Source organism: Macadamia integrifolia, chromosome 5 (genome assembly GCF_013358625.1).
Source record: "Macadamia integrifolia cultivar HAES 741 chromosome 5, SCU_Mint_v3, whole genome shotgun sequence".
NCBI lineage: Eukaryota > Viridiplantae > Streptophyta > Magnoliopsida > Proteales > Proteaceae > Macadamia > Macadamia integrifolia.
Genome location: NC_056561.1, coordinates 24074686 through 24101306, shown reverse-complemented (window position 1 = coordinate 24101306; position 26621 = coordinate 24074686). Strand labels below are relative to the sequence as shown.

Sequence of the window (26621 nt, the reverse complement as noted above, 5' to 3'; positions counted from 1 at the left end):
AATACCCATATAGGGTTTCGCATTTCCTCAATACTCAACTTTTTCAACAACTACAACGGTCTAGAAACACCTATCCTTGCTTCAATCTGAGCTGCAACTCAGACAAGGGCAACAACCCCACACCCTAGACAAACCCCAACTTGCTAGGTTCACAATCTTAAATCAATAAAATAAAATCCCAACCCAATACATCATTAATCTAGAGTTTCTCAACAAAATTCACTCTAGAATACAAAAATAGGGATCTCAGATACAGATTACCTCAGCCTGTGTAATCCCGTTGATGATCGCTTGCTTGACATATAGAAGAACATGCTCAAACCAGCAACACAAAAGCCTTTTGGTTCTCTCTCTCAAGATTGCTTCTCCCCCTCTCTCTCTTTATCTCTCTCGGTTTTGCTAGTAATGGAGAGGCTGCATATTCTGCCCACGAAATCTCTTTTTATTGCAGAAAATAAAAGACGACTTGAAGAAGCCAGATTCTGCCGAGTGGATCAATTAAGCGCGAAAGAAACCTCCCTAATCTGAAATTCTATTCATTCTTGGGCGCTCTTTATTTCGTTGCTGTCCATGTGCGTGAGAAAGAATCCAATCTGAAGTCCACTTCCCAATTTTTAGTTCTTGAACATGTGGTAGACTCTTGCTATCTTCTCTTCTTTGTAATAGCTTCACTTTCTTCTTTTGGCTGAATCCAACACTTGGCAGTTGTTGCTCATGAATGAGATAAGGAATCTAGACTTCATTTTCAAATAAAACTACTGTAGGAACCTTGCTGAATTCACGTTGGTTTCTAGCACTTCAACTCTTAATTTGAACCAATCTATAGTCTCCAATTCAGCAACGTGTTTATCTCTAACTCCTTTAAATCTTGCTGTATTTTACTCATGCAAGAGCCAATCCCATCTCAATCGTTTATATTTGGAATTCTCTACCAACCGCCCATGAGCTTTGAGAATTCTAATAAAACTCAATTTATTTTTCTTTAAACCGAGTCCAACTCTAATTACCTCATCAACTCATGTGCTTTGCTGATTCTCAAAACCAAGAAGTTGTTGATGCCGCCATACACTCTTTGTTATAGTAGAATTCTTATTGTATTTATGATTTTAAATCAAAGAGGTTACTCAAAAGAGAGACACATTCAAGCTTGCTGGCCCATTGCATATACATAATGCTTTCTTACCTCATCAAACCACATTGCTTATATAATGAGATTCAATCCAAATATCCAGTGGACTACTAGGACCAATTCAATCTAATTGGTTCAAGATTGAACCCAAATTTTGACCCATAATTCATAACCAACCCAATCATCAAATCCAAAAATATTTGGTTAAGATACCAAACCCAAACAAATTGAACTAGAACCATCACACCGTTGCCAACAATGACAACACTTGACCCGATTTCCCAACAATAGGTCTTATAACCTGTAAATTAAATTAACATAAATGTTTTTTAAAGTTAGTAGAGATCACTTTTGCAAGAAATTAAATGTGTTTAGGAAGAAGAGGCACAGGCTGCCTCTGCCCTTGAGAGGCTGCATAAGAGTCTTTTATGCATGGTTATATGCTATATATCTGGCCCAGGTAGGAAACTTTAATTCCAGGGGCTTTCTGCATGATGGGTTATTTCGAGTGTATCTGATATAAGAAAAGCTGAATAGCGAAAGATGTGAAACTTGAAGATCTCTCTAAATGTCACCTAGGAAGGCGCCAAGGAGAATAAAGAAATAGGATCTTGGGTTGAAATAGAGTCACCCAGGGGTGAAGGAAACAATGGGGGGAGTGGGGAGTGGGGAGTGGGGAGTGGGGGGGTACCTATTGCACAATGCTTACTCCCACTTCGTGGTGAAGATATTTTCTGGCTCAAGTCCACAACTACTATGTTGCAGTGGAGCAATCTTACCATTGCACGGAGGTCCATCATGAGAGATAATGAACAGGGTAAATACCCCACCAAGGAAACCAACCCTGCTCCCCCACCCCAAAAACAGAAAAAGTAAAATATTAATATTTTTTTAAAAAGATAAGTACAAAATAGATCGATACTCATAGATCCGATACCAATACCGTTCCCTAAATCCTGTTCGGGAAGGGTTGAAGTTTATTCCCTTTGACGATTGAAAATTAGAAATAGCTTGTGGCACATGCAAGCTTGAAAGCTCACATTTCAACCATCCATCCAATGGATGAACAGAGTCAAGTAGTTCAGTGCAGCTTATATGATGAACCTTTTCCAAGTAGAAGGGTAGAAATAAAGTCGGACCTACCTCTTGCCTGGTTTTTTTCTGGTTGGACCAATTAACAGCCAAGTCAGTTTGGCCGAGGCCGACGCAAGCTACCCTTGCTAGTTATGAAATGGCTACTCTTTCCCTATTTAATAATGAGAAGAATGAATTTGGTGTAGGCCAAGATGAGATGCGGCCCAAGTTAGAGAAAAACTAGCAATAAGGAGTGCACTCTTATGGGGGAAGATTTAGCACAACATATTAGAGACTTGCGTGTTGCCCCATACCCAGCCTAAAACTGTGCTTTGTTGGGCATAAGAAATTTGTCATTCTTGCTACATCATAAGTAAGCCCGGATTCTTGACCACTGTAGTAACCCCTAAAAGGGTAAAATGAATCACCAAACCTATGGGACTAGCTTGTGAAGATGAAGAGAAATTTCTAAGTAGCTCCATCATCCAAACACAAGGAAGAATTGTAGCCCACCAAACGGCCTCCTGATTTGAGCAATATCATGAATGTAATGTTAAAGGGGATGTCCATTACGTAGAAACGCAAAAATGATACAAAAAAAAAATAGAAAAATAAGAGCAAACAATGTACACAGATTTACGAGGTTCGGTAAGATTGTCTACATCCTCGGTAAGATGAGATCCTTGTTTGAGTGTTTCACTATCAACGGAGAATAGAGTTCCAGCGCTCGTCCTCACATCTCTCTCAGATTGCTTACAGGGAAAGAGAATCTCACTACAAAATATATAGCAAAAAAAAAGACCCTAATACTATAAAGTACAAAATTGCCCTCAGTAAACGAGTCCCAAATAAAAAATTCGAATAGGGCTGTGCATGTTAATTGGTTTGATTTCGGTTTAAAGGGTTTGATTCGGTACGATTCACATATATTTTGGCCAAAATCAAAACTGTACCATTTACTAAACTGTTGCACTTTCTGAAACCGCAACCATTTAGTAAACAGTTTCAATTCCCATGATTTTTAAACGATTTTGATTTCGGTTTATTCCATACAGTTTCTAAACAGTTAGCAATCGGCTTGCTAGTTTATTTGCATATTTACTAAAATTTGCTTTTGGTGATTAACAATTCAATCTTGAGATGTGAAATGCAAACCATTATATTTTGTTAAAACAACCAACCAATTAAGCAAAAGAAAATAGTCTCAAGCGCATCTAACAAGTCAGTAAGTAATGTTTACGGCAGGGATTTTCTTCTTCTCCCCCCTCCAAGTAATGTGTTATAAATATATATATATATATATATATATTTAATATGCCATGGTATAAGCAAAAATTGCATCTTTATCAGTATACATTCTACTTAGTGCATTGGATTAATTTAATCGGCATTCCAAACATTGAGCAAACTACCTTTAGAATTACTTGCAGGCTTACAGCACTCAATCTTTGAATTAAATGATACTAATGATATTTTGCAACCACCTTATTTAATTTTAAACGGATTAATTGGATCAGTTTTGATGGTTTAAACGGTTTGATTTTCAAGGTTTCAATTCGATTTGAAACCAACGGGTTAAACATCTCGGTTTGGTTTCAACCCGTTTAGCTAATCGGCTTGAGACTTGAACCAGAAACGAACCATTTACTAAACGGTTTTGCTATTTCGGTGTAAACGGCTCGATTCGGTTTTGGTTTCAAATTCACATCCTTACCCCTACACTCCCGCTACGCAGAGGGGCCTCCTACCACTCTTGTAACCCCCACAACCCACTAAGTGGGACTACCGTTCTTTGAGGGGCCTACACTAGTACTTTCTGGATTAATCTGCTACGGAATACAAGACATCGTACCCCCAAAATATTACCAAATTTAAGAAGTTTGGTCATTCCTTTCTCCATCCAGCTACATCCAGGAACTTTGGTTATTCCTTTCTCCATCACTTGGCATCATCCCACCTATCAACAGAGAAAGAGATTAGCGAAGAGAGAATGGTATCCACTTGTATCAGGCTCCAACTCAAAGCAATGTTGAGCTGTAATCTCCCCAAGCTCAACAATGGAATGTTACCTGCAAGCAAGAAGCAATGCTCCCCAATCCCCTGCATAAGGCTACATGGGCATACTTTTTTTATGAGTTCATAGGCCCTTTCCAACCGTCCACCCCGACCAAGAAGGTCAATCACGATTCCACAGTGATCAGCCAAGGGTAGCATCCCATACTCACCCATCATAAAAGTGAAACATCGGTAGCTTTCTTCAACCAAACCAATATCGTTATAGGCAGTTAAAATCCCAGTGAAGGTGACTGAGTTGGGATGGATCGATGTTGGCATTTATCATCTCTTCAAACAACTGAATTGCTTCCAGAGCTTTTCCATTTATGCCACAGCCCAAAATACGTTGCTTCTATGTGGAATCTCATCAAAGAGTCGTCTTGCTGCTTCTATATTCACACAATCAACAGACCCACCAATCATTGCATTCCAAGATGCTGTATTTCTCTCAGGCATCTGCAGGAATAAAGAATTCGCACTCTCCATATCCCAGCTTTTGTATAAGCAGATATCACTGAGTTACAGGAGACCACGTCTTTCGATGGAATCCCATCTTTCACCCAGACAGAATCGAGTTCCATGAAACAACATTTCTCTCAGCCATTTCGTCGAACACTCTCTGTGCAGTCTCCATGTCACCCAATTTCGAATACAAATTGACAAGAGTAGTGTGCACATAAACATCGCTACTGTATCCATACCGGTAGACCTGCTCATGGATTGCCATCCAAAAGGCCAAGCACATGCTTTGTGCCATACTTGTTTATTTGGGCTAAAAATTTGTTCCCAGGCCCAGGCCCAGGCCCAGATCTAGGCTTTAGAAGATGGGTTACATGAACTGATGATTATAACTATGTACTGTCATATGGTTAAAAAATCTGAAAATAGTCTTGGTGATATTTAAATTTCATATGTGATTTAATATATACATGTGGGCCAAGCACATATGCATTTAGGACACTTTGGCTTCATCGATCTATATGGTACGTTAGGTAAATAGTCATTATCTTATTATAGTCTGTCGGCACTTGTTATAATAATCATAACCCGTTAATTTTTTTGTATGGATCATCGCACTCGTCTTTGCTTGGAATCTCCATGTAGCTGACTCCATTAAATTGGGATAAGGTTTTAGATGTTGTTGTTGTATGTGATTTAATATATAGTTGATTTATAAAAATGGATTAAAAAAAAGTCAAAATAATGTATAAACTAAATTATATGTTATGGATCTTAAAATAAGATAGACTACATGACTTGTGCATAATTTGGGTGATATAGTAAAGGGAAAAGGTTCTCTGAGCCACCTGAGGCATATTGCATGCCCTCTCACATAGGATTATTTTACTATTATCTTTTTAAATGAAAAAAAAAAAAAAAAAACATTATGAGAGGGTGTAGAATACCCTGCTTACTAGTACTCTCACGTCTCTCCTACAGTAAATATCAATTTAAAAGAAGAAACAAAAAATTAATTGCAGGATGTAGTTTCAATCTTACAAGATATAATATTAAATAGTCATCAAAATAGATATTTCATCATTCATCTAATGCAGTAGATTCATGGTAGTCTTGAAAAATCCTCTCTGTGAACTTTGCCTGGTTGTTGACCATTGCACAAGACATAAGAGTGCACAAAATTACAGCCCCATCCTGATGAAATCAAAATCTCATACATATTGAAGCTCATATGCACGCTTTCATTGCCCCCCACCCCCACTAGTGCAAGGGCCATACAACAAGGCAGCAATCTCTTACCTTTAATTAGGTATTTAATTTGCGGGGAAAAGATCGTTATCCGATCATAATCTCCTAATGCCTAAACACATGATGTGTGAAAAGACCTCTCTACCCCTTCTATGAATGATCATACAAGCACTTGCATTAGGGCCACAAGACCTGGCAGCAAACCTCCGCCCATAATTTGCCATGAACACAACTCTGTTGGTGGCTGAGTAGGCCCTTGCAATCCAACGGGACAATCAAGTAGAGAAGGACGAGAGAGGAACACAGTCAAGCTTTTAAGTGTTCAATTCCAAAGGCAAATGATATCAACCTATACTTTTGCTTTAGCTTTAGCTTTCTTTCCACCTCGCAATGTCTTAGGTACCATTCAAACTTTTGAATTGTATCCACCACTTTCCTTCAATCAATCTGGAGTGTCACTTTGCCCTTTAGTTGATTAAGGTAACATCCCCTTCACAATAAAGAAGTCTCAAAAGTCATGAAATCCTAAGCACTTGGTGATCCTCGGTTTTGGTATGCTTTTTGGTGGATGTTGTGAGAGAACTTGGAAATGCACCCTTGAGTTGAGAGTATCTCTTCCAAACAAGCTTTTAAGACTACGGAATTGTGATGGGATTGTTTCCTTGAAACCCTATAAGTAGAATTGAAAAGAAGAAGTATAGATTTTATAAACTCAAAGTTTCAAAAAAAAAAAAAAAAAAAAAAGGAAGTGGGGTGGGGTGGGGTGGGGGAAATTAGGCACATTGTCAGTGTACTGTAAGTTAGCATACAATGTGTATCTCTCTTCCCCTTTGAATGCTGCCCTCTGTATGATGCCCCATCCCGCACTAGATTTAGACCCTCTCCATCAGTGGGTGGCTGGAGAGGGATCAACAAGACACAAAACACGAGAGAGAAAGTGAAACCCCCTGTTTCTGTCCCCTATTTTGTGTCTTGCTGGTCCCTCTCCAGTCACATCCTAGCTAGAGAGGATCTGAATCCTCCTGCACCGCCATTGGTGCCACCTGCAAGCTGACCTGAACAACATGTAGTGTTTAAAAGAGATTTTTCTAATGCATTACTAGTGTATCTATCCAATCCAAAGAGATTCCAAAAAGATGAGAAATCAATTTCATCAATTGGACTTAATTTTGTTTTGGAGATTTTCTTAGGGCTTGCAAACTAAAATTATTAGGTTTCAAATTATATACCATATATTCATCGACTAGCCTCAAAACAGGTATTAAGGTGAAAATGATACTCCTCGAGCCCCTATGCTAGGAGCCCGAGAGAGTGGGGGACATATTATATACCATATATACTCCTTGATTGGTCAATGGTTGGGAGATTACACCCCGACCTCATTAGCACGAGCACTAGCCAACCTCTCCGAGCAACAATAGAGGCTCCCGACCAACCAAGGTGGCTAACTAAGGTCAGGTGGTTATTTAACACCCAAACTCACTGCGGCTAGTCATTAGAGAACCTTACCATAGTTGGGTTAGCTGTTGCGATAGTTAACCCAGATTAAGTTAACTGTTATGGGTCCAGTCAGCTCATCCACGACAAAGGATTATCCGTCCAATAGGAGGAGGACCCATGTAAGCATGCCAAAGACTCTTGACCAATGAGGAGGACTTGTGTTGCCTATATAAAGGGGACTTAGTCAGGTTTATAGGTAAGACTCTCAATCGACTGAATACTTTATGTAAAAACTAAGACGTTTAGGCCTAACTTAAGCATCAAAGCCTAATCTCAGAGCTCCCTTCGGGTCAGTTTCTAACTTATGTTGCTCGAGTCAGTTTCTAACTTGTGTTGTGCAGGTCCACGTCATCCGAGCCGTGCAACAACAAAATGGACCATATTACTTTGTATTTATGGACTAATGAACCATCATCACCTTAAGCCCAGTGACACTATAGCTACCTCATGTGAAGCAAGGAACAAAACAGGAAAAGGGACACTTGTTTACATGCACAACCTTCCAAAACCTCACATCCTAACCTAACTTTAAAAGATAATAATAAAGTGATTAGCAAACCACTCCCTTGACCTGCTCATATGTCTATAAAATTATAGAAACAACATCATCAGTAAGGGTGTCAATTTGATACCGATCCAAAAAACTTATACTAGATCGACCGTTTAAAATCGTACCAAATCAAACCAAAGGCATTTTGGTACGGTTTTGGTATAGGAAAACAGAATCTTTTTTAGTTCGGTTTGGTATTGGTATTGATCATTCAATATACCGAATTGAACCGAATATCAACACTTCTTGAGAAACTATCAAAACGTCAAAACTTTTTTTTTTTTTTTTTTTGTAGAAGTCAAATAGCTCAAAACGTCAAAAACTCAAAACCATAATTTAGAAACGAAGAAATCCAAAGGTTTTTTTTTTTTTTTAAGGGATAAAACCTGTTTAAAGTAAGTTAAATTAAAACCGTTTACCTATCAAAATTGAGCCGTACCAAAATTATACCAAGTCGGTATGGTATCAAAATTGCATATTTGAAAATGTTACAGTATCGATATATAATATTAAGTTTTGATACCGTACCAAAACTAAACCGAATACCAAAAACGGTATCGATGGACATCCCTAATCATCAGATACCTCATCTCCACCACATTTGTCACTTCCTCACTCCACTTGTCTTAAAAGAATTGATCAACTTCCTCCACCCAATCCTAAAAGGATGAAGGACTAAAGTAAAGCAAAGATTTTTAAATTGACCCATCAACCATGTTCTTGGTGATGATCTACTTCTGAACACTATAGTCCACAAAAGCAAACCATTTTCTCATTTTGGATTACATCACCCCCTTGGCATCTCTCACTCTCTCTCTCTCTCATTTTGAACTGGGCCCACCATATGATTAAACAAGCATTTCCAACGCTTTTTCGCCCTTTTCGGTCTTTTAACAGAAGCTATACATTTTTCAGTTCATAGGGTAGTAAAAAGTGTAGAATGAGACTAAAGGGCACCGAATGGAGGCTTAGGTTCCTGTGGACGCTTGATGGGGAGATTTTTTTCAACCAACTTTTAATCCTTTACATCATCATAGTTTTATCTGTGTATGGGCTTCATGATTGCCAGTGTCCAATGTACTGCGCATGCAGGTGTTCACGACCTTTAGTTCCTTTCATCATCTGGGTCCCACGGTCCCACCAGCCTCCTTAAAAGGTCAAGAAGATAAATCTTTTTTTACGATAGTGGCTAAGGATTGTGGAACCCATAACATATCCTTCATAAATTTGAAAAAATGATTTGATAATTTGAAAAAGTTAAATGACACAAGATAAATAGTGAAAGATATGACTTTCGAAATTGAATTAGAATCGATGATCATTATCAGTTGAGATTGATTTTTGATCATGATCAATTTAATATCAATCTAATCCTATGATTTGAAAGTAAAATGATCCAAAATATCTTTTTTAATATAAAACAAATTATCTCTTCTAATATCAATTCAATTCAAGATTGATATCACTTGATCTTGAGAATGATTCCGAATTTTAAAATCTTGATTGGATATACATGGTCTAGGATTAATAAGTATCACTTAATTATTAAAGAGGAGAAAATCAATGTAACGATTCTATTTAATTGGACTACAGTTGAGGTTTTTTTTTTTTTTTTTTTTTTTGTTTGGTAAAAGAGAATCTCTTCAGAAACAGTTGTTGGGCACATAGCGGGTGAAATACGATGTTCCACCAGCCATGGAGTGGAGTTTGGCCATATGGTCGTTCACTGCATAGACCGAGCCTTCCTTGTTAGGATATCAGCTAAAGAGTTAGCTTCCCTAGAGACATATTGAAAAGTACAAATTAGTGGAAAAGTAGAGAAGTATCAAACATCAAAGTTCAATTTTAGTTGAATTGTATTGTATAGTCGCCTAAGAACCCACATATCCACACTTCAAAGCCCCTAGATTCCTAGTTCCTCCTTAGGACACTGTGAATGATATCAATCAATCGATTACCAAGAGATCTCCTTACAATGAAAAGAAAACGTGTCACGATGTAACCCAAGTATATATCATCTCCACACACTCAAAGATGTATCTTTTAGGGTCCGTTTGTTTGTATAGTTGGGAAAGTAGGGATGTATAGAACCAACAACAATCTAGAGAATTTAAAAATGACATTTTTGGTCCATTGGATAATCCTGTCAGTTATAATCCAAAAGTTGGTTTTTTAATTGAAAGTAAGGGTATTTTTGTCCAATTTTGGTCAATTCAATTGATATCAACTTTGACTGATTACATTCCCAATCCTGAGTTCTCAAATCTTGCCCTCCATCTCTCTTTGGAACATTTCCATCAAACCAAACAGATTCACAATGAGATGATACAAAACTCTCTCTTCCCTTTCCAAGTTATTCCACCTTACGTTTGGACCATGGTTTTAAGGATTGGTATCGTGTTGGTCGTATCAGATTGGTATCAGTTGAGACCAATTTCCGATCCCTGACTGATCTAGATCGATTATTCAAATCATTTCAAGGGTAAAACAGCAAAAAAAAAATAGAAAAATAAATAAATTCAATACCGATCGATACATGCCAATCCAATTCCATCCTTGCCGGTACCTATACTGTCCCTTAAATCCATGTTTGGGACTCCCTTTACCATATCATCCCATGCACCGCGTACAAACGGACCTTGACCCCACCACCCAAAACCAAACAAGAAAAGAACGTTAAGAACCACATACAAACAGGGCACAGAACCGAACTGTCGTCCCTGTCTCCACATACAAACAGGGCACAGAACCTGTTTCAGAGGATTATTTATTTATTTTTGTTTCCACCTTCGATTTATCCGCACTCACATTCCCGCTTCTTCTCCTTCGCGAACAAAACCCTAACAATTCTCTGTCTCTCTGTCTCTCTCTCTCTCAATATCAGTTTGTTCGTGAATTGATCTCCTTGCCAGGAAGAGGAGTAGGGGACCAAGGAATTCAACAATGCTGCCGTATCAGACTTTACAAGAAGCAGAGGTAGCTCTGGGCAGAGAGTTGACATTCGCCGAGAAGCTATGGTTCAAATACTCCGCCCAGAAGTCCGATTACTACCTATACTGTCACAATATTCTCTTCTTGTGCTGCATTTTCTCTTTGGTTCCTCTGCCATTGGCTTTCATAGAGCTGAAGCTATCCAAGAACTTCGATAAGTACAAGATTCAGCCCAAAGTGAGGTTATCTATTTCCGACATGGTTAGATGCTACAAAGAAGTCATGCGCATGTTCATACTTGTCGTCGGTCCTCTGCAACTCGTCTCTTATCCGATTGTGAAGGTGCTGCATTTATGGTTCTGTCTCCGAATTGAGCTTTTATAGAGTTTCTATTTTTTTTTTTTTTTGGTTGTTTGTTGTCGGTGTTGCAGATGGTTGGAATCAGGACGGGTTTGCCGTTGCCATCGGGTTGGGAAATTGTTCTGCAGCTGTTAGTGTATGTTATTGTTGAGGATTTTGGGAATTACTGGATCCATCGCTGGCTACACTGTAAATGGGGATATGAAAAAATTCACTGCGTCCACCACGAGTTTACTGCTCCAATTGGTTTCGCTGCTCCTTACGCTCATTGGGCTGAGATTTTGGTCCTCGGTATTCCTTCGTTTGTTGGACCGGCGATGGTTCCCGGGCACATGATTACATTTTGGCTGTGGATGGCTCTGCGGCAGATAGAGGCTATTGACACGCACAGTGGGTACTGTTTCTATCTCTTCTCTCCTCTTTGCTTCTGTGCTTGAATTATATTTTAGGAATTGATGTGGATAGTAGGTACTGGGGTTAAGCTCAATTGTCCAAAATTTAAGTTTATACGAACAAAATTTTCTCAGGTTGTGGAAGCACTTGAATTATATTTAAAGAGATGATGTCGATAGTTGAATTGTATACCATAAAATTTTATTCGGTTGAGCTCAATTCCTCAAATTAATCAACAGTGGCACTTGGGTTACTATCTGTTTTTCTCCTTATTTTATAGTTTTTTTTTTCTTCTCCCGCAATGAGACTTAATCATGAAGAAATGCTGTAGATAGTGGGATTTGTTTATTATTTTTCTCCGAATTATTTCCATTGATTAACCATGATGATTTTTGATATTGGAGAATCTTCGACATTGGACTGGTGGGCTATCCTCAACAAATAGGAAATATGTAAACAGAAGTGGTGCGTAATGGTTTTTCGGTTCAGTTCATAAATGTTAATAGAGAAATTGCTAGCTCTGAAAACGTTTATTATTTTCTCTTGGTTTAGTGGGTTACTGAAAATTCAACCAAAATTTAAGTTGCTAAGATACAGCATAATGGGTTTCAAAGTCATTTTTACATGGTATTTAATGGATTTTTATTTGGATTTTGGTTTTGTTTAAACATTTGCCAAAGCCATGACAATCTTATGGCTTACTGCCCAATCCTTTCTTTATTTCTTGCCTCTTTTTTTTTTTTTTTTTCACCTCATTTCTTTGCTCCTCATTTTTATGGCATACTTTCATTAACAAAGCTGTGCAGTTAGAAGGAACCTTCTCTAGGTCATACGGCAGCCACCTGAAAGGATTTGTGTTCCAACATATTGCATTTCATATAGAAAACAATCCCTTGTCTTAATTTGACTAGCAGTAGTAAAGCCTTCTTTTTTATTATTATTATTATTATTTTTTGGGTGGGGGGGGGGGGGGGGGGGGAGAGGGGGAGGGTGTAACTGTATAAGTTTGGTAAAAATCCTTGTCAGCTAACAAGAAATATTACACAATATGTACAGCTAACAAGAAAATCTATGTTGCATCTTTGCACTCTTCCTCAAATTGATGCTAGGTGGACAACATAAGTTTTGTTGCAAGATATCGATGGCGAGCTGAAGACGTAGATTGGTAAAAATGTCCGCAATCCGATAAGCAAAAGCTGTTTAGGGAAGAGAAATGATGTTGTGAATTGACAATCAACCTCAATGTGGTCATGAAATACTAGATTGGAATCAATGCGAATGGTGCTATTATTATCAGCATAGAGAGGTGTAGGCTTCGAAAATGAAACAGATAAATCACGGAGTAACTCATGAAGCCAAACTCAGTAGAAGACTTGGAAAGCGTATGTTGCTTCCTACATTTCCAAGAAATAAGAGTCTCCAGGAAAAATCTTGTTGCAATTGATCTCTTGGTGACTTTACTGGTTCAAGATTGATAATACATTATTTGGGATTCCGTAAAATCAGGGTTTGTGGGACCTAGTTGTCATCTTATGTTTTTTTTTTCAAAGAATATTATCTCCAGCTACAAGTTTCCTTTATTTTAGGAAAATTAAACTTCCATCTGTTATTTCCTGCGTACGGAGGGATTAGAGCTCTTTAAAATCAGCCCCTATGGGCCCAAGTTGAAAGTAAGCAAGGATCAAGGTAAGAGAGAAGAAAAGAGAAGAGTAGAAGTAAGAGGAAGAGAGAAGAAGATGAGAGGAAGAAGAGAAGAGAAGATAGAGACAAGTGCAATTGTATGGGGAGAGTTGTGATGTCTCTCCCCTATATTGATTCACTAACTTAAGATATCAGAAATTACATACGTCTCCATGGGGCGGTAAAAGGTAATAAAATATAAAAGCACAATACGTGGTCAATAACAAGATAACAACCCAGTACCCAAAGTACCCTTATTACATAAACTCAAACACTCCCCCTCGAGCTAGAGAATAAATGTCATACATTCGTAGCTTGCACAGAAAGGTATTGAACTGGTGAGGGATGTGCCCTTTGGTGAAGATGTTATCCAAATGGTCTCATGTTCTCACAAATGGAGTGCTGATATAGCCAGAGTTAATCTTCTCCTTAACGAAATGTTTATCAAGACATTGCTTAACTCCATGTACTTTGGTTCCTTAACCAAAATTTTGTCTGTCCTCCATCAAATTCAAACTAACCAAAACCTCAATCATAGACAGTTGAGGAAACCCTATTGTGGGTGTTTTATCCAAGATAAATGCGTCGAAGCATAAAAAAGAATCACCGTTGGAGTTCAAAGATTTGGGATTCAATTTTCAAGTGTTGAAAAAGATCATTGAGGAAAAATTAGAACAAAAAATATACAAGTGAAAGAATCCCTGTTTCTGAAATGGTCTGGGTTTGATTGAGAAATTCATAAATCACAATGACTCAATGAGAAAATATGTAGGGTACCTCAATAAATGGCCAAGTGTGGTTCAATAAGAAGATAATCACCATCTAAACTTAATCATCTCCTCATCTCCAAGCTATTTGGGCCAGGCAAATCCTGTATTTCTAATTTGTCATCTCCAGTTGCATCATATACATTTAATCAATACCCAATACATGTCTTTTCTCAGATCACCGATCCACCTACTGGAGACGTTCAACTTGCTTAGTGGGCTTCTGACCTTTTTTTTTTTTTGGGGGGGGGGGGGGGGAGGAATATGACACTTTTGTTTTCCCTGATATTATTAATGTTACCAATGACCTTTATTAGTGGGTCACAGGTTCGAAACTTGGAAACAGCCTCGCAGGAGATAAGGCTGTATACATTTTCCCCTCCCAGACCCTGCAGTAGCAGGATCCTTGTGCATTGTGGTGCTCTTTGCTCTTTTTATCAATGACCTTTATTGGACATGACTAAGCTTCAAATGAATTATCTTTATCATGTACTGTTGCTACTTCTAATTTCCTTTGGATGGGTAGATTTCTAATTCTTTTTTGGCCATTCTACTCCATAAGTGTAGAAGTTTCAATGCTGTCTCTTCAAATCTTTCCAAGCCACAAGAAAAGAAAGGGCATAAAATGTTCTGATTCAGATTCCAGATCAGTAATACTTGTAAACATTTAGTGCATATAGCCTTTGTAATTAAAGATGTTTACCTTTTTTTCATTGATAGATAATGAAAGATGTTTATTTTAGGAGATAAGGGTTTAAAGCATTTTTCTTTTGATGAATAGGATTACAAAACATATTTCGTATAGTATAACAGTAACTTTAATGGACATCTTGTTCTCAAGGTGAACCTCAAAATGCTGAACCTTGTATGGTTATATTTGAGATCGTGGGAATCAAATGCTTGTGATTCACTCTTTACCCCTAGAATACTCCATTCAATTTATGAACATGTCCACTGATGGATTTTCCCTTGGTAGTCTTCATCTTGGACAAGACATTTGAGTTCTTTGAAATAACGTTTAGAGAATTCATAAAATATTTAGTTCTAAGTAGATTATGGATACATCCATCACATTGGAATAGCAAAATATCCTTTCCTTCAATTTTTTTTTTGTACAGAACCATTCAGTGATTGATTACATTCTTCTGATGACAAACTATTGAAATGCCGATAATAAGATCAAGGATCTCATAGTCCCACCTCTGCTTGAAATCCCATGAGTTCTGTTCCCAATCTGCCATAAAAACAAAAATGAAAAGAGAATTAGGGAGTTTCAATGTTTGTGAGAATCACAAACAAGGTTGAATTATGTTAGTGATCATATGGAATACCTCTTAGGTTGTGCTAGTCAGACATTAGAATTATCAGTCTTTCAATTAACATTGTGACCAAGTGGTCACGGTAAGGTTGCTCCATTGTGACCTTGGTGCAACAGTAAGGTAGCTCCATTGTGATGAAGTGGTCACGGGTTCAAGTCAAGGAAACAGCCTCTCCACAGAGAGAGGGTAAGGCTGCGTAATTATGACCCTCCCCAGATCCCACAGTGGCATGCATTGGGCATACCTTTTTTTTTTTTTGGTGTAGATTGTGAAACTGAGCAATTCAGTTCTTAACCAGACGCCAAAAATGCTGACCTGGCCCCAAACCCTGACAGAATGAGTAGCCAGGAAATAAATAGTTCATCATTAAATCACTGGGATCTGCTTTCTATAATGTTATGGTTGGATTTGTCTTTTTTTCATTCTTGGTGAACACTCATGAAGAAATTGCTTTTGGGTCTGTAACTTCACAAAAGTCAGAGCCCAGCGTGGAGCTTTAGTGCCTAGCTGGTTACTTGGAGTTCCATGTCATGGGAAAAATCTTGACATGCTTAAATTAAAGAATATTGTTGATATGTCTAGTACTCAAATTACGATTTTGTCGAATACTATTGCCCTTTTTTTCCTGTTAGTTTCCTATATTGCAGCTTCTTATGCTTTTGGTCTAAAAAAAGGTTTAAATAAATAAATAAATAAATAAGAACTGTTTATTAAGTGTTACAAAACATAGTCCATGGTTAAATGATCCAGAATTTGGCAATGCCCAATCCATGTTTCCTTATCTATATGCCACTTGATTTGAGCTGTATATTATGCTCAGAAAAGAAAGGACTAGGAATAATTTTCTTTTGAGGTATTAGCAGTTGAACATGGATATGGAACCGTATGAGCAGCAGGTGTTTCAAAACCCAGATTGGACTGAATGGCTGGACTGTCGACTGACATGCTTTTCAGTCGAATCCTTGCCAACCATAAACACTCTTAAGAACTTTACAGAAGTGTTCAAATTGTCTGTTATTTTTTCTGAATCACTTGACTTGCTTCAAGCCATTTTGTTTGGATTGGATCCTGATACAACTCCATGGCTTGATTTGGAATCTTCCTCAACTCAAATCAAGTAAGCTTTATCCCTACTAAATCAGGTTGGTGATTTGGAGTCTTTCTGAGGGGAAAAAAGAAGTATGATAGTTTTGATTTCTTGATTTGTGCACTACTATTCAACCCTTGCCTCTTTTTTTTTTTTTTGGGGGGGGGGGGTGAGTGAGGGGGTACTGATGAGCCCCCTTAACTGATGGCCATTAATTAGCTTATTATTAACAGTCACATGAATGGACTACGAACTTTTAGTTTCAAATTTTGAAAATTCCACCTCTTTTCCGGGACATCAAATCTATATTTATTGAGAGAGATAAGACATATATGTGTAGCTTATTTGTTGGCACTTGTGGTTTGGCCAGATTTAATCAACCGAAAGCCTTTTTCTGGTTCTGTGCCCAGATCAGGTTCTTAGACTCCCCACCTTTTTCCCAGGGTAAACCTAGCAGATTTAAAACACTGGGTGTGAGAGGTTGTACACCGGAAACACCCAAACATCAAAACCATTGTCATGGTCTTGATTCAATAACTTTTTACTTGCTTTTAAACTGCCTCTTTTTTTTTTTTTAATTTAATTACTTTCCCCTGCGTTTCAATGTCTTGTCTTCTTCCATTAAGTAATAAATGAGGATTTCAATGTGATTAACCAGGCTCTTGATGCAGGTATGACTTCCCTTGGAGTGCCACAAAGTATATCCCCTTCTATGGAGGTGCGGAGTACCATGATTACCACCATTATGTTGGGGGTCAAAGCCAAAGCAACTTTGCTTCAGTGTTCACCTACTGCGACTACATCTATGGAACTGATAAGGTTAGTCAATAAGAATCGTTCAGACTCAGTGATTATGGTATGTTGGAATGCAAAAAGTGTCAATTTCTAATGCTCCTTAAATATCTCTTACCAGGGCTATCGGTTTCAGAAGAAGCACCTTGGACAGGTAAACCTGCACCCTTCTTGTGCATTTTTCTCAATCAGATGGTGTCTTGACTGCTTGCACGCAGATAGGATCTTTGGAGAGTGTATATATATATGGGTTCTTAGGAATGCGAATTGGCTGGATCTGTTTTCCACCCATTTGTTATTAAACATGTGAAGGTGAAGACCTCACAGTCAAGATGCTGCTCATAGATCTTCTTGGTGAAAATTTTGATCTGAATTGGCTGATAAATTACCATTTAATCTAGACACTTGGTTTGCAAACACCCCCCCCCCCCAAAAAAAAAAAAAAAAGAATATGAAAGCTAGGGTCTGTGGTACATTCACCAAATCAGGTTGCCTTTTTTTAGGAGAGGTTGACTATAGGTGAAACTTATTCATGGTTCAACCTCAACTCGTTTGGTTGGGTGCGGGGGTTGTTTGGGAGGACTTTTCCTAGCATCTTGATGCTTGATTTTCTTCATTTCAAATTTTAACGTGCAACTCTACTTCACCAAGCTGGTCCCTGAGGAGTGAGGATTGTATAGCTTAGGTCATTCTAACGACTTATTGTTGATCATGATCTCAGTTGAAGGAGAAATGGACAAATGGTACTGAACGAGAGTACAAATCGGAGTAGGTGTGGAACTTCAGTACTCACTGCATCATGGTTCTCATCATAGCATGAATTTTCTTCAACCTCATTTTCTCAAGTTGACTTCCTTCCATATCTGAATTTAGAAGTCAAACAAACCATCATCTCCCATTGTTAAGACCGGGTAGGGAGTGTAGAAATTTTTTTTTTTTCCTTTTGTTTGGGGTGGTGGGGAACTAACAGCTGTTGGTTCAATGTTGTGACAAGGTGTAGGGGAAGGTTTTTCTCGTGTGTAATTTTAGAGTTAAATTATGTTGCTGTATTCAAATTTCTATGATTGATATTGATCGGATCAAAATTTTAAATCCTGGGATCACGATTTGGTCATAGTAGGGGGGATGATCTAGAGTGTAAAGCTTGATATTGAAGAATTGTGCTACTTTCGATGGCTTAGTGAAGTCCCCAACACCACAATAACAGGGGTTTTCTTCTTGGATTGGAGATCTGGGGCAAGAAAACCAGCGTAAATATTTAGATATTTGAGTGATCATGGTAGGACTTTTCATGAAAAGCATGTAAATTAAAGAACATTGGGAAATTTTTAGGAAAAGATAAATAAAGTATCCTAGAAATCAAGGGTGAAAATCGTGGTTGCTTAAGCAATCCAAATACCTGGGTTAATGCAAAATTTGGAAATTAATATATTTCATGTTGAGTCTTTTGACCACTTTTCCTCTTTAGATTAGTGAGTCCGTTCCAAACTTATTCTATGTTGACAAAAGGACCAGGTTTGGGGTGGGATCCAGATCCTCTCCAACGTCTGATGCTCTAATTTGCAATTTTCATCCAATTAGATACAAGCACCCTTGAGGCCGCGTGTCAACCACATGGGATTGCATACCTTAGATGTTGAGATCAATCCTTGTGTCTGATAGCAATCGTTAGAAAGGAGTCAGATTTGTTTCGATAAAGCAGCTAGTTGGACTTAACACAAAGAGTCAGAAGAATGAGTGCTAGAGAAGTTATTGGCCGAGGGGTATGATATGATTTAAGGAATCGGATTGAATCAGGTTAGTATCAACCAAGGTTGATCCCAGTGTTAGGGTGATCTTGTATTGGTGGAATTGTAGGGACAAAGTGTAAAAAGGTAAAAATTAGGTATTTTTGTCCAATTCTGGCATCTTAAACCATGCCCAGGAGAGGAGAGTTCTTGCAAAATCTCAATTGAACTGTTAACATAAGATGAATAGGCAAATCTTTTTTAAGGTAACCAATAGGTAAATCTAGCTTGAATGTGAGCATATATGTACACTGTACACAGCCGTGCTGGGTAGCCCAGTTGTTGGCAAAACCAAAATAGGCTACTAATACCCAACCGCTTCCCTTAAAATATAAAAAATAAAATAAAAACAAATAGAAGGTATTATAAACGTGATTCTAATACAAGTATAGTTGAGTTTTTGTAATTTCATCTATGACAATAACTGCCCGTCTAGCTCAGTTGGTAGAGCGCAAGGCTCTTAACCTTGTGGTCGTGGGTTCGAGCCCCACGGTGGGCGAAGTGTTACTTTTTTCATATGGCAAATATTTTTTTAGTTCAGTTGGGCTTGGGCTAGGAATACTGAATACTATACAGTAAAGAAAGGCTAATCCAGCTACCAAAATGACCCCTTACTCTATTTATTTATTTTTTTTATTTGAAAACACATACCCCCACTCATACTTTGTAATGTATGCAATGCAATGGGTCCCATACCTATACTGTATTGGCCAATCCCCAACCAGCAACTCGCAAAGTCTCTACCGGGTAATTAACCAAGCGCGAAGGGAGTAAGTGAGTGAGTGAGACAGACATGGCCCATGGGTATGCAAATATTGTGTGGTTCACTAACGACAAAAGAAAATGCAAGCCCAAGGCCCATAAGGATAAGGCCTCCTCGGATACCTATGACCGTATCTGGAATTCTGGGATACCGGTTACCTTCATATATACATTTAAACAAAAATAATAAATAATAAATTAAAGGATCCAGTTTATATAAATCACAAAACGACAAGTAGAAAACAGTGAGACCCTACACCATGGGTCCTTAAAATAAAAATCAAAATCAAACAGCTGTTTATCCTTGTCGTTTTGTGATTTAAAAAAAAAAAAAAAAATGAACGAAGGCCAATAACGAGAGATACGGGAAGTAATTGAGAGGTAAGGGGGTACCAATATATAATACCATTTATCCATCCTCCTCCTGTTTTATGTATTATGTACGGGCCCAGTTAAGGTTCTTAAATTTAAAATTAAGTATTAAATTATTACCCATTCGATGATCCAATTGAAACTAGCCCATTGTTATTATATTATATAGTAGTAAGAGTTATTCCATAAATAAATACTTGTATATTAGCTATGTATATAATATTAGAGTAGATCAGTAGAGACTAGTATGGGTTTGGTATTGGTATGTGTTTTGTAGGTGGTCCACCCACCTGGCTAAGAAAGGTCCATGATGATATGTAGTGGGCACAACGGGTAGGAGGATCCTTTGACTTGGGAGATGTGAATTTTGGCACCTGAAGAGATTATGAGCTCAAACTCCAACAGCTGAAGTGCTTAACATGTGTGCCATCATCCAATTTATGTCCTGCCACAAGTCGTATGGGAAAGTCTGAGTTTGGATTCATTGGCCCGCTTGGAAAATTGCCAAAACACACACACACACAACTTTTATTATGGCTAAATAAACTAATTAAGAGAGAGTTTGTGATATGAAGTAATACATCATGTAAATGAAATGAATGAAAAATAAGATTAGCCGCTATTAGGTTGCATCACATCTATATCCAAACATGAAAAAAAGAAAAAACAAAAAAAAACAAAACCAAACCCTACCTCTATTGGATGCCGGCCCTCACGCGGGTCTTATTGATCTTTGCGTTGATGCAAGGGTTACACAGCTTAGCATCGATTCTCCTCCATGAATAATTCTTCTCCCTGATTTTATAAAATTTCTAAATTATCCTCAAACTAGTGATTGTATCTAATACATTGTTTTTTTATTTTTAAATCATAACTGGAGTGAGCAGTGTCCCCCATGGAGTGTCCCCCATGGATTTAATGGACGGTATTGGTATCGATGTTGGCTAATATCAATTTGGATCGGATTGGATTGAAATGTATCAATTGAATTTTTTTTTTTAAGTATAATTTTTTTTACTATTTACCCCTTAAATGATATGGGTAATCGATCTAGATTGATCAAGGATCGAGGATCGATCTCAGCTGATACCAATACTTGATAGTTGATACTATGGTGTCCCCTCAACCTACATACAAAATACAAAATACAATAGATTTTTTTTTTCCCATTTCACTACAAATGGATCATCAGACTATTTTAGTCATAACATATTAAAACCCTTGATTGATCAATATGAAAACCTTAGATCATGAAATCGTGTTAAGAGGAAGAAACAATATATATTGCCAATATATATTAGAATCTCGCACACCAAAATATAATGGGTGCAAAGGAAGGAGTGCAATATAATTGGTATACAGGGTGACACACATGATTAGGAAGGAGAGAGAATGTCAGTTAAAAAAGATAATACGAGAGTATCACTACCGGCAATATGCCCATCATTTTCATTCATCTTAAATGGGATTTAATTAATTCATTACTTCAACCATTAGATTTACCAGTTCAATTCAAAATTTGAATCATATCTAGGGCAAGTGATTGATTAAAATAAGAAAAACATCTCTCCCTTTGAATTGCTTAATCAAGCACATAACCCCAAAGACTAAAAAACAAATACCTGAAATTCTTCAAAACTAGTAATAAATTAGAGGCAAGCCAAGGTGTTGTATTGATGGAGAGTACATGTGAATGTATATGTGAATAAAACGATGAGCCATAAATAAAATTAAGTATGATGACTTACATATTTGGAGTCTTATAAGAAGAAAAAAAAAATGAAGTTGCTATCATTCTATGAGACAAAAATCTGATGATTTTAGAATTATATTAATCTAAGAAACTATTACTCCAAGATTCTCTTTAATATTTCCATGATTTGCCTTTGTTTGATAGTGAATTTTATAATCCAGAGTCATCCCTTCTTTTTGTTTTTTACTGAATAAAATCATTTTTTTTTTAAGTCGCTAAACCTAAAAGGCATAAGGTGAGACAAGAGGACCAAATTTTGAGGAGAGTAAAGAGGAATATAAAAACACTTTTTTGAGGCCAAAAATTTTTCTTGTTTTCTGTTTTCTGCTTTCTGCAACTAAACTAATACGTTTTCAACTTTGAATTTAGTGGAATTCATCTTCTGCTACTGTACAAAAATGTACGTTTTTTCTACCTGGATACGCAATGGTTTGAAACTTTGATTTTCCCAATTCGAATCAGAATCGGCATCACCCGGTCCCAACTCCCGATTCCCGATCCAGAGCATTGGATCCAATAATCGATTCCTGCAACTTGAAAAGGGGTGGCGGGGTTGGGAGAACAAAGTTGCAGAGAGAGAGAGAGAGAGGGTGGGGGCTTACCGCTTACCTGTGTTACCGGAGATCCTGTTTGTCAGCAGTTAGTGATGGTGATGTCGGATCTAAGATTTTAGGAGAGGAACAATGGAGGAGGGTGAAGACCGACGGGGGAAAGCCTGAGAAGGCTACGGGAGAAGGGAAGATGGTTTTCCGACAGAACTTAGGGAGTGAGAGGAAAAAGAGTGGTATGCCGGCAAATGGCGGTGGCATCGCAGGGCTGTTTGAGTGAGGGATTTGGGGATTCCGATAACTACTCACTCGCCGGGATTCCACAGTCACGCGTGGAGGAGGAGGAGCGAGAAGGAAACCCTTCGGCAAGATGAGGGAAAAGGGTCGGTCACGGGTTGTGTATTTTTCTTTTGTAAGGAGATGGTTTGAATCCGATTCAACTGCATATGGTGGTTAGTCAACATGTGACAAAGTCACCACCGGCTACCTTCTCTTTTAACTGCCCTTGTTATTTTCTTGGGAGGGGATTGGGTATCCTATCAGATGACGGTAAGTTGACGTTATACATCAATCACAGAGTGAGACATAAAAAAATAATTTACTAGTTTATAGAATTAAGCCATAGTTGATCTGCTATGTGGATTGGTTGTTGGTCGAACTTGCTATCATGATAAGGCAAAATATTTCGCTGCTGCCTGGGCAACAGCCAGTCAAGGAAATGGAATTTCAAGGGTAGATTTTTGAAAAAACCCATTTTGAATGAATTTTTTCACCTTTATTCTTGAGATTTCATTTCCCTGGCTAGTACGAAGAGTTGCAGTTACTTGGCTGCTAGTAGCTACAACCCATGCAACAGTTAAATTTTGCTCCATGATTAGTATGTTTTGAGGCCAATTGGGTACGTATCCCATCAAGCTTAGATACTTTCCAACATGTGTTTGGCACTCAATGTGCATTTGCTAGCTAGGAGTTCCTTGGGGTGTACTCTTGTGTGTTGGGGAGATGCATATTTAGGTGCTCCTTGCTCCTAGCTATGAGATGCGTGTTAAGTGTTTAATACAGTTGAAGAGGATTTAGAGCTGTGAGATGCGTGTCAAGTGTTTAATACAGTTGAAGAGGATTTAAGTCCCCGAACACATGGGTGCACACACCCTAAGAAACTTCCAATCGAGAAATGAGCACTCGACGCAAACCTAACTAGAGAAGATCTGGTTCCTAGATCTTATCATCATTTTTTATTTTTGAGAAATTAGCAGTTGATAGGTCCCTCCCTCCCACCCTCCCTAGTCTCTACTTATGTGATAGGTTGATATACAATCCGACATTGTAAAGTGTCAAACACGCCAAATCAAGCAAAGGAAAACAGAAAAACCCATAAATCATATTGAAAAATTCTACCATTAGAAATACAAAAATAAAAATGGGTAATGCAAAAAGAACTATCACTTTAAATTAGATGCCTGATCAATGCACAATTTGTACCATAGTTTTGACAAAAAGTCTATTACCACATAATCAAAAGTCACAAGCCACTATTAAAACCAATTAAACTAATTAATAGCTCACTTACTTTACTTCATTCTACTCTATTACATTTTTATCCCTATCTTTTTCTTAAATTATGAAAATAAAAGTGGTCTTCTACTATATACCTGACCACCTGATGTCGCTCATGTGAATTGCATGCTATGTATGCTATAGTCCAATTAGATAATTCCAAAATTTTTGTTCTCTCTTGTAATAATTGATAATCCACATAATGGTATCAGAAAATAGTTAAAAAGACTCTAAATCTCCATACCAAAATTTAAATATGTTAAGGATCAGCTAACCTAACTCTCCAAGGTTAACAATTCTATTTAGAAATACTCTTAATGTAATCATGCATTGTTACACTGAGCCTATTGTCGACTCCAGCAGCTCTCAGGGGTGTAACGATTCTGCAAGTGCGATTTTGTGACTACATGTATCTTTTTCTATAACAACTGCTCCTCTAAACACTCTTAATGGCAACATGGAGGAACATTTATGGAAACAAAAAGAGTTATGGAAGCTAATCCAAGCTCCCTACTGCCAACTTATGTGAAATCATATAAGACTCTAAAACGTAATAATAATCATACAACATATGAACATTTGGATCACCATTTAAACCATCTACAAGACGAGAACACTGATTCTTATTGTATGCAAAAGTGTTAATCAGTTTAGCTTCACATTTTTTGGATTGATTGTAGTTTGGTTTATGATACAATATATATAAATCAAAACCAAATACTTTTTCACTATCCAAACCTAAAACCAAACCAAATTGGTTCAATTTTATTCGATTCCTATTTGACTTTCTGTATTTAATTAGTCTTATTCAGTTTGTATATGTGGTCTTGGTAATTCGGTTTTATTTGGTTCATTTCTTTGAAGAAGCAAGCCAAGAAAGAGAAAACTAGCAAAAGTGTAGAACTAGAGAAAAGAAGTGAGGAAAGTTGAAAGTTGAAAGTTGAAAATGGAGGCTGAAGAGATGAAGTGAAATTGAAATCTTAGAACCTGTGTTATATAGCCTTTTAGGGTTTAGTATGATTTAGGTTTGGTTTGGATTTGATTTATAAGGATTATGTCATTTGGTTTGGTTCAAACTAACGGTTTAACCTAAAATCGAAAGCAAATGAAATTTAATTCTCAAAATAAAATACCGAATTGATATTCTGGGTTCAATTTTCAAATTTATAAGACTCAATGTAACATCCCAACCCTAATCCAAAATTCAAATTAGATTAATCATAATTAAAATTAAAAGGGTTTGAAGGATAATGGGACATTTAGGTGGGTGGGTGGGTCGGTGTGTGGGGCCATGTAAAAGAGTATATTTGACAATTCTCATTAACACTTAACTAAGTCTCATTTGCTCAAATGAATCTGTTTTACCTCAATTCAATTAGTACAGCATCAAGAAAAGTCATGGAATGCATGATTAATGAATGAGATTAGTTTTTTTTCTTTTTTTGGTGAAAGAATGAGATTAGTTGTTGACCAAGTTTTAGTGTGGTAGGTGCCTTGATCCCATGTATAATTAACCAAGCTTTTTTAATGATCGTCAGCACTTAATCAATCATCTCTATGGCGAAAATGGATCAGATTCTCATTCTCATACGATTCTGATCTACACACATGGAAGCCAGCTGGAATTCACAATAGGACTGGATTCTATGTGTGTGGATCAGGATCGTACAAGAATCTGATCCACACTCCTCTATGGCTCCATTTGGTTGCAAGGTGAACCTGATTCGTACTCTTCTATGATTCCATTAAAAAAAATAAAAAAATTGTGGTTATTATCTAACATGGTCCAATTTTGCATACCAAATCTCATTGAAAATCTTATTCTAAGTACTGTCCGATGGCATAGGAATCAAGCACCAATTTAGCCGAGAACATGTTTGAAAATTCGCCCCTAGAAGAGGGTTCACTCTGACAAAATTTTCTATGAAAAATGACTAAATCAACACATTTTCACAGTTTTATGCTCAAGGTTTTCTATGATTAAATAGACTTATTTGGTAAGTTCAGTTGGAGTTATGAAAATAATGGAGAGTCAAACCTTATACAGAAGATATTTGATCATTTTTAGGAAAAAGTAACATTTTTTTAGAGTGAAATATCAAGTGAGGTCCTTCCATACTGTTGCGAAGACTCATAGGGTGACAAAATATAATGTCCATGGGAGGGCAACAAAGTTGTTTCATAAGAGAAGGATAGGAACAGATACAAAAATACTAACATACCCACCCTAGTAGCTCAGAGAACTTTTTCCCATACTTAATAAAGGCAAATGTTTTATATTAGTGAGAGACCCCTGTGTTCACACATAGAGGTGCACACCCAAGACAAAGGTATGGTGGTCATTACATGCCTCTATGCCCATTGCCCAAGGGCTTCTTACGATAGAAAACCTTGTCCCATTTAATAATATGAAACTCTAGGGTTCATTTTGGCACAAGTATAAACCAGAATCAGATCTTGAACTAGTTCACCCCCATCAGCCTTCCCAAATCCATTCC

General features: G+C 37.5%; 1 protein-coding gene, 1 long non-coding RNA gene and 1 other non-coding gene across 5 annotated transcripts; 2 read left to right on the top strand and 1 right to left on the bottom strand.

Annotated features, from left to right (window-relative positions):
- The first annotated feature begins 10729 nt into the window (after positions 1–10729).
- Positions 10730–18436, top strand: LOC122077742 (methylsterol monooxygenase 1-2-like). Of its 2 annotated transcripts, XM_042643590.1 has the most exons (5): positions 10734–11288; positions 11378–11700; positions 17224–17371; positions 17466–17498; positions 18066–18436. In XM_042643590.1, the coding sequence occupies exons 1-5, from the start codon at positions 10959–10961 to the stop codon at positions 18114–18116; spliced, it is 885 nt and encodes a 294-aa protein (XP_042499524.1). In that variant the 5' UTR covers positions 10734–10958; the 3' UTR covers positions 18117–18436. The 2 variants fall into 2 exon arrangements, with proteins under 2 accessions (XP_042499523.1, XP_042499524.1); XM_042643589.1 differs by lacking the exon at positions 18066–18436 and having other exon boundaries at positions 10730–11288; positions 17466–17744.
- Positions 18437–19557: 1121 nt separating this feature from the next.
- TRNAK-CUU lies at positions 19558–19630 on the top strand. Its single transcript has one exon. It is a non-coding gene; the product is annotated as a tRNA-Lys (tRNA).
- Positions 19631–20393: 763 nt separating this feature from the next.
- Positions 20394–23179, bottom strand: LOC122079171. 2 transcript variants are annotated; one of them, XR_006140290.1, is made up of 3 exons: positions 22434–23179; positions 20959–21060; positions 20394–20710 (listed from the first exon to the last, which is right to left on the bottom strand). It is a non-coding gene; the product is annotated as an uncharacterized LOC122079171 (long non-coding RNA). The 2 variants fall into 2 exon arrangements; XR_006140289.1 differs by lacking the exon at positions 20959–21060.
- Between the last annotated feature and the right edge of the window lie 3442 nt (positions 23180–26621).